Raw genomic sequence first — 14,722 nt, 5'->3', positions numbered from 1 at the left:
TTTTTTTATGTGGAGGCTCAGCGTGCTTAAGGCAAGAAACTTTTGAACAAGAAAAAATTCCTGAGTAAACAGGAACAGCCAGCACTTTTTAACTAATGATGATGTGACTTGTGCATTGATGTGTAGTTCAATGAATCCTTTCTCATCTGAAGGTTGACCCTGACCTCTGTTGGTCAGAAGCTGCTGAGAGATCAAGTGCATTGTTGATTCCTGCTGAGCAGCCCAGATCTGTTCTTCTGCTGTGAGGGCAACCACCTGGGCCACGACAAACTACCGAGGACAGTGATAAGCGTCCGTTAATTGACATACACACAAGTAAGTAGCCTATACATCAGAGCAACCAGCAAGTCTGCTCACTCTCCTTGAATGAACTTCACTTCTGTTTGCACCAAGCTTTTGCTGTTAGCGTAAGACGGTCTGACGCGGTCCGAGAGGGTCAAATGAGAATGTGGAAAAGATAGGAGGTGAAATGTTAACAAAATCATAGAAAATCCTGAGCTAGATAAATTCCTGCATTTTAAATTAACAGAGGCAGCCGCGGCAGTGGGAGAGCTTTGTCGCCGGCCCATTTTCTCGGCACAAGGCGCGCAGTCCCGGGGTCAGCAAAGTTACGAAAGTAATTAAAGCGGCTTGATTCACCGCCTGCTGCAGAGAAAAGAAAGCAAGCTGTCATTCTGATTTAGAAAAATAAATTACAATTTTAATAAAGGGGTGTGGGATGGGGGTGCTATGCTGTCTGGGAGCTTGCTTGCTTGCTTGGATGGGGAAAGGTATAACAGGAGGGGGTGGTCTAAGGGTTTCTAGCTGCCTACTTATCAATAGTTGCAATTTTTTGAAACCACATCGGTATTACATTGCGGAGGCACAAGTGCCCTTAAAAAAAGAAAACCCGGGGAACATTAACATACTGATTTCATGCGCGTGGCAAAGGGTCTGTGCCAATATCAGAGAGGACTCAGCACTCCTATTGTCTGCTAGAACTCTGGTCTCCTCTGATATGAAAATTCAATTATATTATAACTAGATCTCCCGCTGCGTTTTGACAGTCAACGGTAGCATTTTGCCAGCTGCATCAGTGTGGGGGACCAGAGGGTCCTGATAGCGCTGAGGCAGCCTTTCAGACATTGACATGTTTTCGGGGGACAAGATTACTTAAATGTGTCGCATTTAAGGAAGGAGAGTTAATCTAATGCATTGCCATTATCTCTCTCAGGTAATTCCAGTACCACCCCCAATCTGCGTGTTTACGCGCATGCACATCCTCTCATATTCCCAATTACACTACACTGCCATCAGATTCTTCGCAGTCTCTCTGCTCAGCACAATGCATGTTTATTTATTTTTTATCTAGTCATTGCCTGTAAATAAACAGGAAGTTTTGGCTGACGGGAATCGTTTTCTCAGTGGCAAGCAGTTTTTAGGTGACAGCTTTCATGGCTCTCTGAGAACTCAAGTTATTCAGTCTGAATGCCTTGAGAAGTGAGTTAAGTTGTCATTGAATTGCTTACATTCATTAATTCTTTCACACAAGAGGAGCAGAGTGTGGAACTGTACCTTGTTAAAATGTATTGAGATTTTAAAATATATTGCTTCCCTCATTTAACTAATCCCCACTGAGAAGGATTCTCAAAAAGTGACTTTAAAGAGCAAAACTCTCTGAACTTTTTACAATTCCTTTGCAGCATTTGCTTTCACTACTGACTAGAGGAAGACGAATCATGTTTGTATGTTTATCAGTGTAATGTTTTTATTTTGATCCCCTTGTCATTGGAAATGAGATTAGATGTTGTTCTTATAGTGTTCCAGGAAACAGCTAAGACTAGACTTACAACTTAGTCATCACAATTTTTTTAAGACTGTTCATAACTCTTTCAAGTCAGTTATATAAAAAATGTAGATTGGTCTAATTTGATACTAGAAAGTTAGACTGATTGCCCCTTGACTCAACACTACTTGGTCATATTAGTAGTTAAGACGCATAAGGGCTTAACATAAGGGCTACGTTTATGCAACCGTCCCCAGGTCAGCTTAAGGCTTTAAAGGGATTGTTCGCCCTAAAAACATATGTTGTCATTACAACAGAAGTCAGTAGGGTCTAGTGTCATTTTGGCCCCTTTACTAACTTCAATTGTATGGACAAAAACAGTAAAAATATTCTACAAAATATCTTCTTTTGTGCTCCACAGAAGAAAGAAAGTAATGCAAGTTGAGGATGAGTAAATTAATTTTCATTTTTGGGTAACTATCCCTTAAGATGTGATGGTTATATTTGAAAGTATGAGTTTTAGAGTGATAGATGAAGTCATGGATGGCGAAAGCGAATTAGAGAATATTTTGGAGTGTAAATATACCAGAAATCTTGGAGTTTCTTTCTTTCACTGGACTTCAGTCCTCATTGTGTGTGTGGTTCTATGTCAGAGAGGCCAAGACACAGGAAACGCCCCCCTCTTCAGCCCACAGCCCTGAGACCTGAGAGTGGACCCCCCATTAACCCAGCACACAGCACACATACCTGCCTCCCCTCATTAGGCTGTGTTGAAGTACATGCTCTCCCAAAAGGAGAATAGAAATCCTAATTAGTATTCTCTGCAGGGCCACAACCATTAGCACTTAATTAGCACAGAGAGCACCCCTCTTTCCGGGTGTGGGGTGGGAAGGGGGGTTATGTTGAGTACAATATTTCTGCATATTCGCTGTATGCCTTGGCCATAAAGAGTTTTTTGTTTTGCACGTGTTTGCTTGTGTTTGTATGCACATTTCTGCTCAGTGCCGTATTTCAGCGGTTTCATATGGTTGCATATGGTCTGTTGACTAAAACGGTTGCCTTTTCTTTCAGTGGCGTGAAGATAATATAACCATTAAGGATCGTGACTGGATTTGTCATCATTTGCTTCTATGTTCTAAAACTATGCAATGAATGTAATTGGGTCAGTGACTCTTATTTTTTTTTGGTCTTATCTATTCATTTATTTGAAAATATAATAAAATCCATTTATAGATACAATTCAAATACACCTGTTCTATGATTTTAATTTCAGTATTTTGATCTTTGAAAAAAAATAAAAAAATAAATAAATATATATATACCAGGGTTTTACAACTATCAGAAAACAAAACAAAAATTATATACCGGTGTGTGTGTGTGTGTGTGTGTGTGTGTATATATATATATATATGTATATGTATATGTATATGTATGTAGGCCTATGTATATATATATATATATGTACAATTTTTGTTTTGTTTTCTGATAGTTGTAACACCCTGATTTATTCTTTATTCTGTTTATTCTTAAAGATCTATTTTGCCTTGATCTTTTTTATTTATTTATTTAATATTTAATATTTGAAAACTTTTTGTCTACAAAATCAAATTCAAGTGGTCTGACCAACATACAGGGGAAAAAACATCATGATACAGGAAATATCACAGTGACAATGACCCCTGCAGACCCTCATGACACTGTTTACAGGTCAATAAGTCTCCTAAAATATCAACTAATTTGACCCTTTTTATTACAAGACAAGGTTAGTTTCAAAATAACCATCCCCCCCCCCCTTTTTTTAAATTTATTTATGAATTAATGCTGGGGATGAATTTGAGGGATTTTATTCTCCTTCCCTATTCCTCCTTCAACTTCTTTTAGTCCTCGGCTCAGCCCAGGGCCGGTGCCACCTTTCACTTCCTGAAACTTTAGAGGCGGAAAGCCATCATTTGACAATTTGGCCTGAATGGGGCGGCCAGCAGATTGAATGTCGTTTTCCCACCAGGCCTCTCCATCCAGCGCAGCGTGGAGGGGGTTGGACGAGTAGGATTGGGTGTAATGTGCAGAGTAAAATAAGCTCTTTGATGGCAGTTAATGGTTTGAGATGAGTGCCACTGACGTATATTTCCAGGAAGATCTCTCTTTCTCCCTGCAGCTTGCTCTCTCTTCCCCCTACACCCCTGTAAGATCAGACTGGGCCAGCCTCTGCTGTCAAGGCTGTAATTTGCCCCTGATCAATATAATTATGCAATTCTAGTGGCCTCCTCCCGCTCAGATGGCCAGTTTTCCAGGTGACTAATCCCATACTTTAAACCCTTGGAAATCACACAGACTGGATGCGGAGCACACCTCACAGCAGTCCAAATGAACTTACTTGATTATAGCATAATTACTGGAAAACAAATGTGCAATGTAAGTGGCAGCAGTTAAATTCTCTATTTTTATATTGTGTAACAATGTAATCGTAGTGAAACAAAACTGCCCCCTGTGGCATGTATGGTAATTATATGCTTAACAGCCACCTGTGGTCAGTAGGGTGTGAATGTGTTGATGGCCCTTAGATGGGGCTGAGGGTGGGGTCATGGTAGTAGTGGGTTTTTTTACCTTTTCTTAATGAAATGAATGATGTCTCTTTGCATAGACAACAAAAATAGAACAGAAATTCTTTACCTCACATATACATACTTATGCAGTAAAATTAATCTATGAGAATTCCCTCTGTTTATGCAAGCCTTCTATTGCCCCAGATTGCATATTGACAGATGGGTTGTGAGGGCTGTGTTAAATGTCTTTATTAATCTGTGCCTGTCATTTTGACAAAGATGGAAATAAAACACCATTTACTGTCAGGAGCCATCAAGACGATCAAAAAAACAATTAAAGGCTGTAATGGATGAGCACAGAAAGGTCATCATTTATACGGCAAGTTAGGAACACGTTTGCATTGCTTTGAATTGGTACTATGTTGATATGTTGTGTTTGCAACTAACCTTTTTTTTTTTAATGATTAATCATTCAATTATTTCTTAGATTAGAACTTAGTTGTACCCCTGTAACAAGCCCCAGTCCTGCAGCAACCCTGAGCAATAACATTCTGTTTTGTTTTATTTCAGACTCTCTCAGTCATTTCTCTGCCATACGCCGTGGTGCTTTTCAGGAGCTCCAGGTCAGTTTCCCTACCAAGTTTTGTGGTCTGCCATGTTGTCCATTCTGCTCAGCTATTTAAAAAATGTTGAATATCAACAATGGCTTTCACTGGGGCATTGTCAACTTTTGTATGAAGCAATCTTGGCTGAATGCGATGGTGCCCAGCGCAGGGAGGGCTTGGCTCAGCGCTGAGCGGAATGGAAGACTTGCAGCTCGCCTGCCCTTCTCTCTCTCGTCTCGGCTCAAAGCGGCATGGTTTGAGAGGCTTACCCGGCTCTCTCCAGTGGAACAGTATGCAGGACCTTAAATGCAGAGAGAAGGATTGAGAAGAACGACTGTGCAGCGGTGAGTGTCTTTTTGGAAAACTGCAGCTGTGGGCTGGAGTACATTTGGAGGGGGGGGCTTGTTCAGGGGTAAGTTGGGGGGGGGGGGGGGGCTGTTGGATTTTGTTAGCATTTCAGTCCAATGGCTACACAGAGTAAAATGGTTTGATTTTAAAAACTTTTTATTAAAACAAATACACTTAACTTATCTGTGAGTATTCCTGTTGTAAAATTAAGTCATATGCTGTCATTCTGTTGAGTTATTTTTTTTGTTAAAGCGGATGTCTGCATCATGAATTAATCATTGGATGATAGTACTCCCTAAAGAATATTCATGACCATTGCCCTATTTAATTATCAGTATTGAGTGGTCAGATTAAAGACTTCAAACTTCCTAATATTCAGCAAGATTCTAGATTCCAAAAAGTTATACATTTTTACATTTTAAAAACATTAAATGTAGGACCTGTTGAGATTACGATCTCATTTTTTGCCCAATATGTTGCCAGGCATATTTTGACAAAAAAAAAATTAAAAATCAGTATTATTGATAAATGATGACACAAGCCACTAAAGATATGGATTAGTGCTCTGTCTGTGCCACATGTGGTCTACACATGATGTGTGTAGCTCTGAAAGGTAGTCGAATGTCTTTGTCAGGCAGTCGCCAAGAGGAAGCAGTTAGTGTCTGCGACGTGTCCCCGCCAGAGCAACCGCAACAGCTTGTATCTGCCATTGACATGTCAGTTTCTAGGGCTTTGAGCTGTCAGCCCTACTGCGTCCTTCTCACCCCAGCAGTAGCGAGAGAGCGGAAGAAAGAGTGTTTGTGTGCAGGATGGCAGACTGCCATTAGTGGCAAACGAGTATACATGATAAAAAAAGCTAAAGGAAGTAATGTACACTTGCTCTTGAAGGACCCTTTAAATGGGTCATTTTAAGTACTGTTCAGATTACAAAATAACTTGGTCCATCAGGACTTTCCTCCCTGCCAGGTCAAAGCAGAGCAACCAAAGTAATGAGTCTAATAAGTATAAAAATGACTAAAGCTTTGATGTAATTTTTCAGGATTAACAATTATTACATATTATGGACAGTGTCCACCTATAGGGGTCCGGCGTAGTCCTCTGTGTCTCCTCTGTGTCTCTCTCTGCCAAGGTGAACAGATTCATCCCCAGGCACCCAATCCATTATCCTGTCAACAACAGCAGGTCCCTGCCACAGTTAGCAGCAACACTGGCCGTAATGAAATCATCAGTAATCCCAAAACTCATCTCATCATACCCAAGGTAATTAATGCATTTGGAGGGCGATGGCTAACTCTTAATTAAATTATGCTTATTTTAATGAGGCCTTTATGTAGAGTAAATTTATAGCCAGTATCTCCATTATCAAGTGCTCGGCGCTCAACAGAGATTTGTCATTTTCACCTCAAATCACTCGCTGATTAACGTAATGAAGCCCATGATTAATATATCAATTTATACTTGTTTGTTTCTTTCCTCGAGATTCAATAAATTACCCTGCGTAATTAGTTCTTCAGGATTTTGCCACAGCCAAAACCTCAGTTCTCGCTAATAATGCATAAAGTATTATCGCTACGTATATTAATTTTAGAATCATTTGGAGATAACAACTTTGTGGCATTAATCATATTACAAAATTGGGTGTATTTAATTAATTAAAGATATAGCCTGCAAATTAATTGTGCATTTCCACAATATTATCTTAACTAATGAAGGCCTGACGAAGCGACTGTTTCATTTTTAAAAGGCACCAGATTAGTGGGATCTTAATTATGTTTAAAACAAAAGCCATCTGCTCGCCACATTTGGTGCAAAGCAAAATCAGACAACTCAGCATTCTCTGCCAAACAAAAAAGGAGAAAGTTTCTATTGTTTTGGAGAAACTGTAGAACATGGAAATGATTCAAAAGATACATGGAAAATAATGAGGTTTGTAATTAGCCTAGCAGCCAATGATGGCATTTCAATGATGGCAATTCTGCAAGTCTGACTGATAAAAGACAACATGGAGTTAACAAAAATGCGTGCTGCGTTTTGCTCAGGATGCTAGATATGATATTTTGAAAAATTATGTTTTTTATTAAAAAAAATTTTCTCATTTTAAAATAATTAAACAGCTCTAGGCATGACTCACATGATACCCTAATCGATTTTCTGACAGGCACTTAAACTAGAGACATTATAAACATTATGTGCAGAGACACCGCTTTAACACATTGAGAAATTCCTTCACAGCCAAATCTAATAATACCTCTAAACTCAAAGACAATTGCTTGTGCTATTAGAATTTGCTCAGTGATTTAATCAAAACTATATTTATAGTAATTTTCTGCTAAATTAAATCAGCGGTTTAATTGAAATTAGCTTTCACCGGGTTAGAATGAATGTAGTTAAAACTATTTTCATTTAACGCATCATGTACTAAATGGGGTTTTATTAATGTTTCGCTAAAATGTTCCTCCTGAAAGTTAAAGATATTGTAGAAAAATGTTGTCATTGAGGAGCAAATAGGGACTGTGTATTCACAGCATGTGCTGCATGTCTTAATGTCCCAGCAGATGATGTGTGCACATTAGCTTCATGCTGCATTAGATCACAAATCCTATTTATCACCGACTGGGCTAAAGAGCTTCTCAAACATGCCTTGATTCTTCTGTTGCAACGCACTTCTCTTATATACGGTGAAAATGATCGTATTCTTTGTAAATGCATATTTACAATTGGCATACATCTGAACAATTTAAAAAGGGTAGTTGAAAAGAAAACCCCACATCTGTTTTTGTGTGTATGCACAAGCTTTAGGTGGTCATGCCTTGATTCTATAGTAAAGAAAGACATTTTAAAAAATTGCTGCCTTAAATTAAGTACAATCAACTTTGAGGTTTAAGTCATTTCAACTTAAATTAAATTAAACTGACTTTAAATTTTTTTTTGCATAATTAATCAAAAAAGTTACAAATTTCTTAACTCATTCTGATAAGTTAAAGCATTGTAAAAACATATTATTATCATAACTTATTGATCATATAATTGTTTACAGTGCACAATAGGCATGAACTGGAGGGACTTTAGTTTGCTGTATTACATGACAAACAGAACACCATCTCATCTAAGATGGTATGTCTTCTGCATATGTGATGCCTTTATATCCTTTTATATCTAGAGTGTGATGGACATTTCTTCTTTTTCAGGTAACAGTGCTTATCTTTTCTCAGACTGTATATACCAAGACAAAACAGTAGTGTGGACATCAATGGAAGACATCATGTGCTCTAGTGTTCAACAGTGCTTTACCTGTACATTCCCTGCAGGTACTGAATCTGACTTGCCTTTAATGGTGAAGAAACTCAAAGAAACTGATAGATAGCGTTGGAATATAAGTGAGAAAAATGTCTCTAATGCTAAAACAATTTCATTCTGATCTAGTTTTTATTTTTCAGTATAAAGTCTGAAATAGGCCTAGTTGGGAATTTAAATGAAATGTTCACTCATTTAGAAATAGAAACTTCGAAATGAAAAAATATATTTTTCATTTTCTTTTGACAATAAGGAAAATTGGATTGATTGTGATGTCTAAATTTGGCTGTCGCATTAGTGGCTTTGAGTCCCACATGTTGTTCATTCGATCGTCGGTAATTGTCCACATGCAAGTGACAAAGTGACAGAGCAACAGTAGAAGCGCGCTTTACAGAATTGCTGAGGACAGACAATGTGTGTGAGGAAGCAAGACTTGTAATATTTATCTGGAATCTAAACCAAAACGATCTATTATACATTAAATGATTTGTTTCGATCGCAAAAGTGTTGTGAATTATCAGAAACGCGCACATTAACTTGTTTTTCGATTAAAATCGCCCAAATAAAAAGTTTAAAAGGTTAGTGACTCAAAATGCTTGTGATAAATTCAAGTAGGCTAAGATAGGATAAGATGCGTTTTTTTTCTTTTGCATAATTCAGTTTTACAGCAATGATCACTGTTGGCTTTATTTTAAGGACCGGACTCATATGTTTCAAGTATAAAACGGATATCATTCCAATAGTTCACAGTGACATCTGAAAGAAGGTCAGATCCAAGCCTCTTTTATTTAATTGACCAGTGAATATTATTTTACCAGTGTCACAGAACCAGAGGGGACGCAACCATTCAGCGAAATACAATAGGAATAACAGACCGTGGTGAAATTGCATCTTCATTTGCATATTCGGTTCAAAAATCATGCAAATCTCAATGAGACGGTCTTTATTGTGCCTGCAATTGAAAAATCATTCTGTTAACCATGGTAACTCTGTCCTTATTCGTAGCCAGTGAATTGAAACAAAAAAGTTATTAATTCATACGGTTATGACATTCAAATGGACTCCAGAGAAATGCTTAATGGTTCGGGGACATTTGATCTCAAAAATCGGAGGTGAAGATTATACATAAAGACTTTTAAAATATCTATAGGCTACTATCGTTTTGGCTACAGGCGTCGTTTAACGTATTATTGCGCTATTCATATGTTGTAGACAGAATATACTATTATTCAAAATGACTATTTTTCACACTTAATCGGGATAATTTTATATAGCCATCCTATAGTACAAATAATAAGCTACAAGTATTCTTGTATAGGCCTACCTAAATGGTAAATAATCCCCTTTTCAACCCGTAAAAATCATTCCAAATATTCATAGTTTTACTTTTTCCCATATAATTGTGGCTCGAGCTCATGTTTTTTTAAAGCGGGTGTGTCGCGTGCATTTGACTATATTAAGTCCACTTATTGAACTTATAACAACCTACTAAAAATAAAAATAAAAAAACGTATTTTTGAGACTCTGTGTGGCATTATTATTTATTTCCACTTTAATTGTTAAAGTTGAGCTAATTAACAAGTGAATACACGGGTTCGAGAAAAAAAAAAAACTTTACACGGTGATAAAGAATAGAAGTCCTGTGATTTGTTATGGTATTGTGGGTCTCTCCATAGTTCATCACGACAGAACGAGTTGTTAAAACGTTCAGCTGATAAAAACTATCTTAATTTCTCAGGTCCGACATGTGACATATTAGGCAATAATGAACTGTAATTTATAAATTTTCCACCTTATGCTTCCAATAGAAAAGGTTAATAATTTTAGATGTTTGCATTTGCTGTTAATTTTTGAGTGTTAATTAAGATATAATGGATTGTATTTATCTGCTGCACAGTGGCAGTTTTAGTCTATTCTGGTCATTTGAACAGTCGCTATTGCCTATACACTAATGAACAATTCACTGCCACCATCATACACTTGAGTGATTTTCGGAAGCCTTCGGAGCTCAATGATGTTGAACACTGGAAGGCTTTCCTGGTGGTCCTCGGCCTTAGCTCACGTTAATTAGGAAATTTGGAGAACAGAAGCCATCATTACCGAGCTCCGGGTAACTGGGAGTTTTCCTATTCCCGCTGTCTCCATACATTTCCATAAGCAGATTACAAGAGGATATGTTCCTGAAACCACTCGGATAAATCACCGGTTTCGTGGAATAAGTCTCTAATTAGAACTTTTGTCATATAAGGGCTGGTGCACTGCTATTCATATTAATGTAAAGTAACTAATGATGTTCCAAATGACACATTTACTTTATCTCTCTAATGAAACTGGAAGCGACTGATAAACAAAAGATCCACTGGTTTCCCCAGTTTTGGATAGCTGTTTCTCCATGATAATTTTTCAGTGAAAAAATTGTTTATTTAGCCTTCTAATCACAAATGCTAGCTACTAGTGTTTTATTTGACGTGACAAATTAACCTGACTACCCAAATCGTATTTATAATCGGGCAATGTTTTATTAATTTTTTTCTCTATATCAAAATAGTAACCCGATCGCTCTTTTAAATTGCTCTATATCATGAATTATTATAATGCTTTTCATATGTAAACATCGGGCCTGAATAACTGCATTGAATAGGCCTAACAACACTTGTTAAGACCAGTTTGGAAAGTAAATAACGGAGACATGTTGGTGTCCGTGTCCAAATCGGTCACACACGGTGAAACTTCTCTAAATGGTTGAGTCGTTAGCGTGTGGTGTTAAAAGCCCATCGTGAATATTCAGTGCTGTAATCGTTCAGTCTCAGTGGCGATGAATGTGTTAAATGTCGATGTTCTTCTCGATGGACGGTGTGCTAATAGGCTACTGACCCTTTCGAAGGTGTCATTTCTCCCCGGGAGACTGAAAACCTCTCCCAACCCAACACGTCTTACTACTCGAGTCATTTGTAAATCACATAGCCGATAAAACGCGCAATGTTTGCGATTAGCAAAAATAAATTGGCCTAATTAACATACATTCCAAATTGACGTGGCAGTTCTAAAAAGTAATTTATAGAGTTGTAGCAGTATCAGTTAGTCTAGTTTTGCTTCAGAACATTACAAAATTCATCCACAGGGGGGCGTTACTGTATTAATTTTGTATTTGCACTTCATTTGTAGACACTTGGCAAGAATTGCGACGTGTGTTTTTAAAACTCAAAACTATTTTGTTTTTGTTATTTGTTTTTAAATTAAAATTAGATTGCCGTTATTTTCAGCTCAACCTGTAAACCTGCATTAGGCTACTACTGAGATGTCAAATAAAAGTTAGAATAAATTGAGACAAAGAATGTAATAGCTTCTTCAATAGTTTATTATAATATGTATTATAGTTGAGTAATTTTACAAGTGTTAAAATCGTCCCTTTAATCAATGTCAGTTTTAAGAGCTTTAATTCCCACAGTCTAACTCTGTGTTAGAGGTGAGCATAAGTTAGCCAACCAAAACCCAAGCTTGCATTAGCTCATGATTGTCATGTCGCTTAATATCGAACTTTGAATTAAATTATTTGATTCTTATTATTTGTGTAATTACTAATTATTATTGCCTTTGTCGTGTCAGTGTAAGGCAAAGTTTAGGCTACAGTATACGTTTGATTTCATTAAGTAGAATCTAACCTGATTCTTGCCTTTATTTTTATTAAATAAATTAAACATGCTTCTTTTTCTTTCTTTTTTTAAATGTTTTTTTTTTATTTTTTTTACGTCGAACAGTTTCCGCATTTTCCGTATGAAAGTTTGGAATTCAAAATATTTATTTAACCCTATCGGTAGGCTACAAAAGTAATGTAAGGAAGGCTAACATTTTCCATTAAATAACGACCACTTTAAAACAATATTTGCAAAGTGATTACTATTGTCAAAGTGCAAAGATGCCACTTATGTATTTTATCCCAATTAAAGTGCATCCCGAAACACAGCGCTGCCCGGACAACGCGCTGCTTGGATGGCGGAGTGTGATGCGCTCTCTGATTGGTCGGCGCTGAGCTCATTGTTATGCTGTCAATCCAAATCACATGGCCGAGCCTCTATTAACAGCTGAGCTTAGCGCACAACTTTTCAGAGTTCCGTGGCAGAGCAGAGTGAGACACACCGGACTGCTGTGGAGACATTTGAAACTTGAGTTCGGTGCTTATGTGACTTGAGTTTTTGCTCTCTGAACTTTTGACTGACTACCGACGACTTTATTTTGTGAGACTCTTTAAATTTCAGCGTTGTCTTTCGAGTGCTTTTAAAGCACCACTTTTAAGTAGTTTGAATGTATAACATGATGGAAACCGAGATTAAAAGCCCCATTCCGCAGTCCAACACGGGCTCGGCGGCGGGCGGCAAAAACAACAGTGCCAACGACCAGGACCGGGTGAAGCGGCCTATGAATGCTTTCATGGTGTGGTCTCGCGGTCAGCGGAGGAAGATGGCACAGGAGAATCCTAAAATGCACAACTCTGAGATCAGCAAGCGCCTCGGTGCTGACTGGAAACTTTTGACTGACGCCGAGAAGAGACCCTTCATTGACGAGGCCAAGCGGTTACGAGCCATGCACATGAAGGAGCACCCGGATTACAAATACCGTCCCCGCAGGAAGACCAAGACCCTGCTAAAGAAAGACAAGTATTCCTTGCCCGGAGGACTCTTGGCGCCCGGTGCCAACGCTGTCAACAGTGCCGTCTCGGTGGGCCAGCGGATGGACTACACGCACATGAACGGCTGGACGAACAGCGCGTACTCCCTCATGCAGGACCAGCTGGCCTACACTCAGCATCCCAGCATGAACAGCCCCCAGATTCAGCAGATGCACCGGTACGACATGGCGGGACTTCAGTACCCGATGATGTCCACGGCCCAGACCTACATGAACGCGGCGTCCACGTACAGCATGTCACCAGCGTACACGCAGCAAACTTCCAGTGCAATGGGTTTGGGCTCAATGGCTTCAGTGTGCAAGACGGAACCCAGCTCTCCTCCACCGGCCATAACCTCTCACTCTCAGCGTGCCTGTTTGGGAGACCTGAGGGATATGATAAGCATGTACCTGCCGCCCGGAGGAGACAGCGCCGAGCACTCCAGTCTACAGACCAGTCGGTTACACAGCGTTCATCCGCACTATCAAAGCGCAGGGACTGGCGTGAACGGAACGCTACCCCTAACCCACATTTGAAAGACTCCTAAAAAAAGACTAAGTACTTCGGATACTTGAACATTTTGGTTTGCAAAAAGAATCGAAGTTCAATTTCGTTTTTGAAAAAAGAAACTATTTTTAATCTCAATGAGTTGTCCGTTTGAAAGCATTTTATGACGACATATCTGGGACTTCAGAATAAATTGCATTGCAGAGGAGCTTTTGTCATAAGCTGTAAAGCAATCAACGTCTGTAGAAGAATATTGGACTTCTGACTTATTTGCCGCCAGAGTTTGTCTTTATGAAAAAGACACGTGGCTTCGTGAAGAGGCTGTATTTCAAAAACAAAACAAAAAAGAAAGAAAAAATGGAGGGAGAGAGTATGTTCACTCATAAATGTTTACACTTATTTTTAGAATGTCGATTTTGTCCAAATCTGTGTAGTCTTTTTGTTGTTCATTTATGAACTAGGTTTTATTGAAATGAAATACTGTGCTGGTCGCAAGCGCAAAGTTTGTTTTATTTATAGTGAGTTTTTTTTTTTTTTTTTAAAGCTTGTGAACCACTGTACGTCTTTGCTGAAATGTTCCACTCTTGTTTTGTGAATCTTCCTTTCTGTGATGTTATGGCAGTATCATGTTAATCCATTGTGTGGGACTGAGAGTTTTATTTAAACTGACGTTTCTACTTAAGACTAAATGAATAAATTTGTTTTACAAAAAAAGTTTATGACTAGATATCTTTTTTTTTTTTTAACTTCAGGTTTTAATTTGGTTGTTCAAATCGTATGTCTATCTGGAAACCAGTGACTTTGTCAAATTCGCTTGAACCCAAATGTGGTAATTTGAGGAGATCGGTTAAATGAAGAGTAAATTTGCGAATTCAGACACGCTCGCTACCAAGCAGATGTTAATACGCGTGAGTTGGTTTTAAACATTCTCATCAAACAGCAAATAGCATATTTGTATGCCTCTTAAATGCTTAGAAATACAATTCTGTAAATG

At 38.3% G+C, this 14,722-nt stretch overlaps 1 protein-coding gene across 1 annotated transcript; it reads left to right on the top strand.

Annotated features, from left to right (window-relative positions):
• Positions 1–12,475: 12,475 nt before the first annotated feature.
• sox3 (SRY-box transcription factor 3) lies at positions 12,476–13,850 on the top strand. The gene has a single exon (XM_079893435.1). The coding sequence runs from the start codon at positions 12,858–12,860 to the stop codon at positions 13,755–13,757; it is 900 nt and encodes a 299-aa protein (XP_079749561.1). The 5' UTR covers positions 12,476–12,857; the 3' UTR covers positions 13,758–13,850.
• The last annotated feature ends 872 nt before the right edge of the window (positions 13,851–14,722 follow it).

This window comes from Squalius cephalus (genome assembly GCF_949319135.1).
Source record: "Squalius cephalus genome assembly, chromosome: 14".
Taxonomy (NCBI): domain Eukaryota; kingdom Metazoa; phylum Chordata; class Actinopteri; order Cypriniformes; family Leuciscidae; genus Squalius; species Squalius cephalus.
The sequence above is the reverse complement of the archived record's forward strand: the minus strand, read 5'-3'. Positions and strand labels throughout refer to the sequence as shown.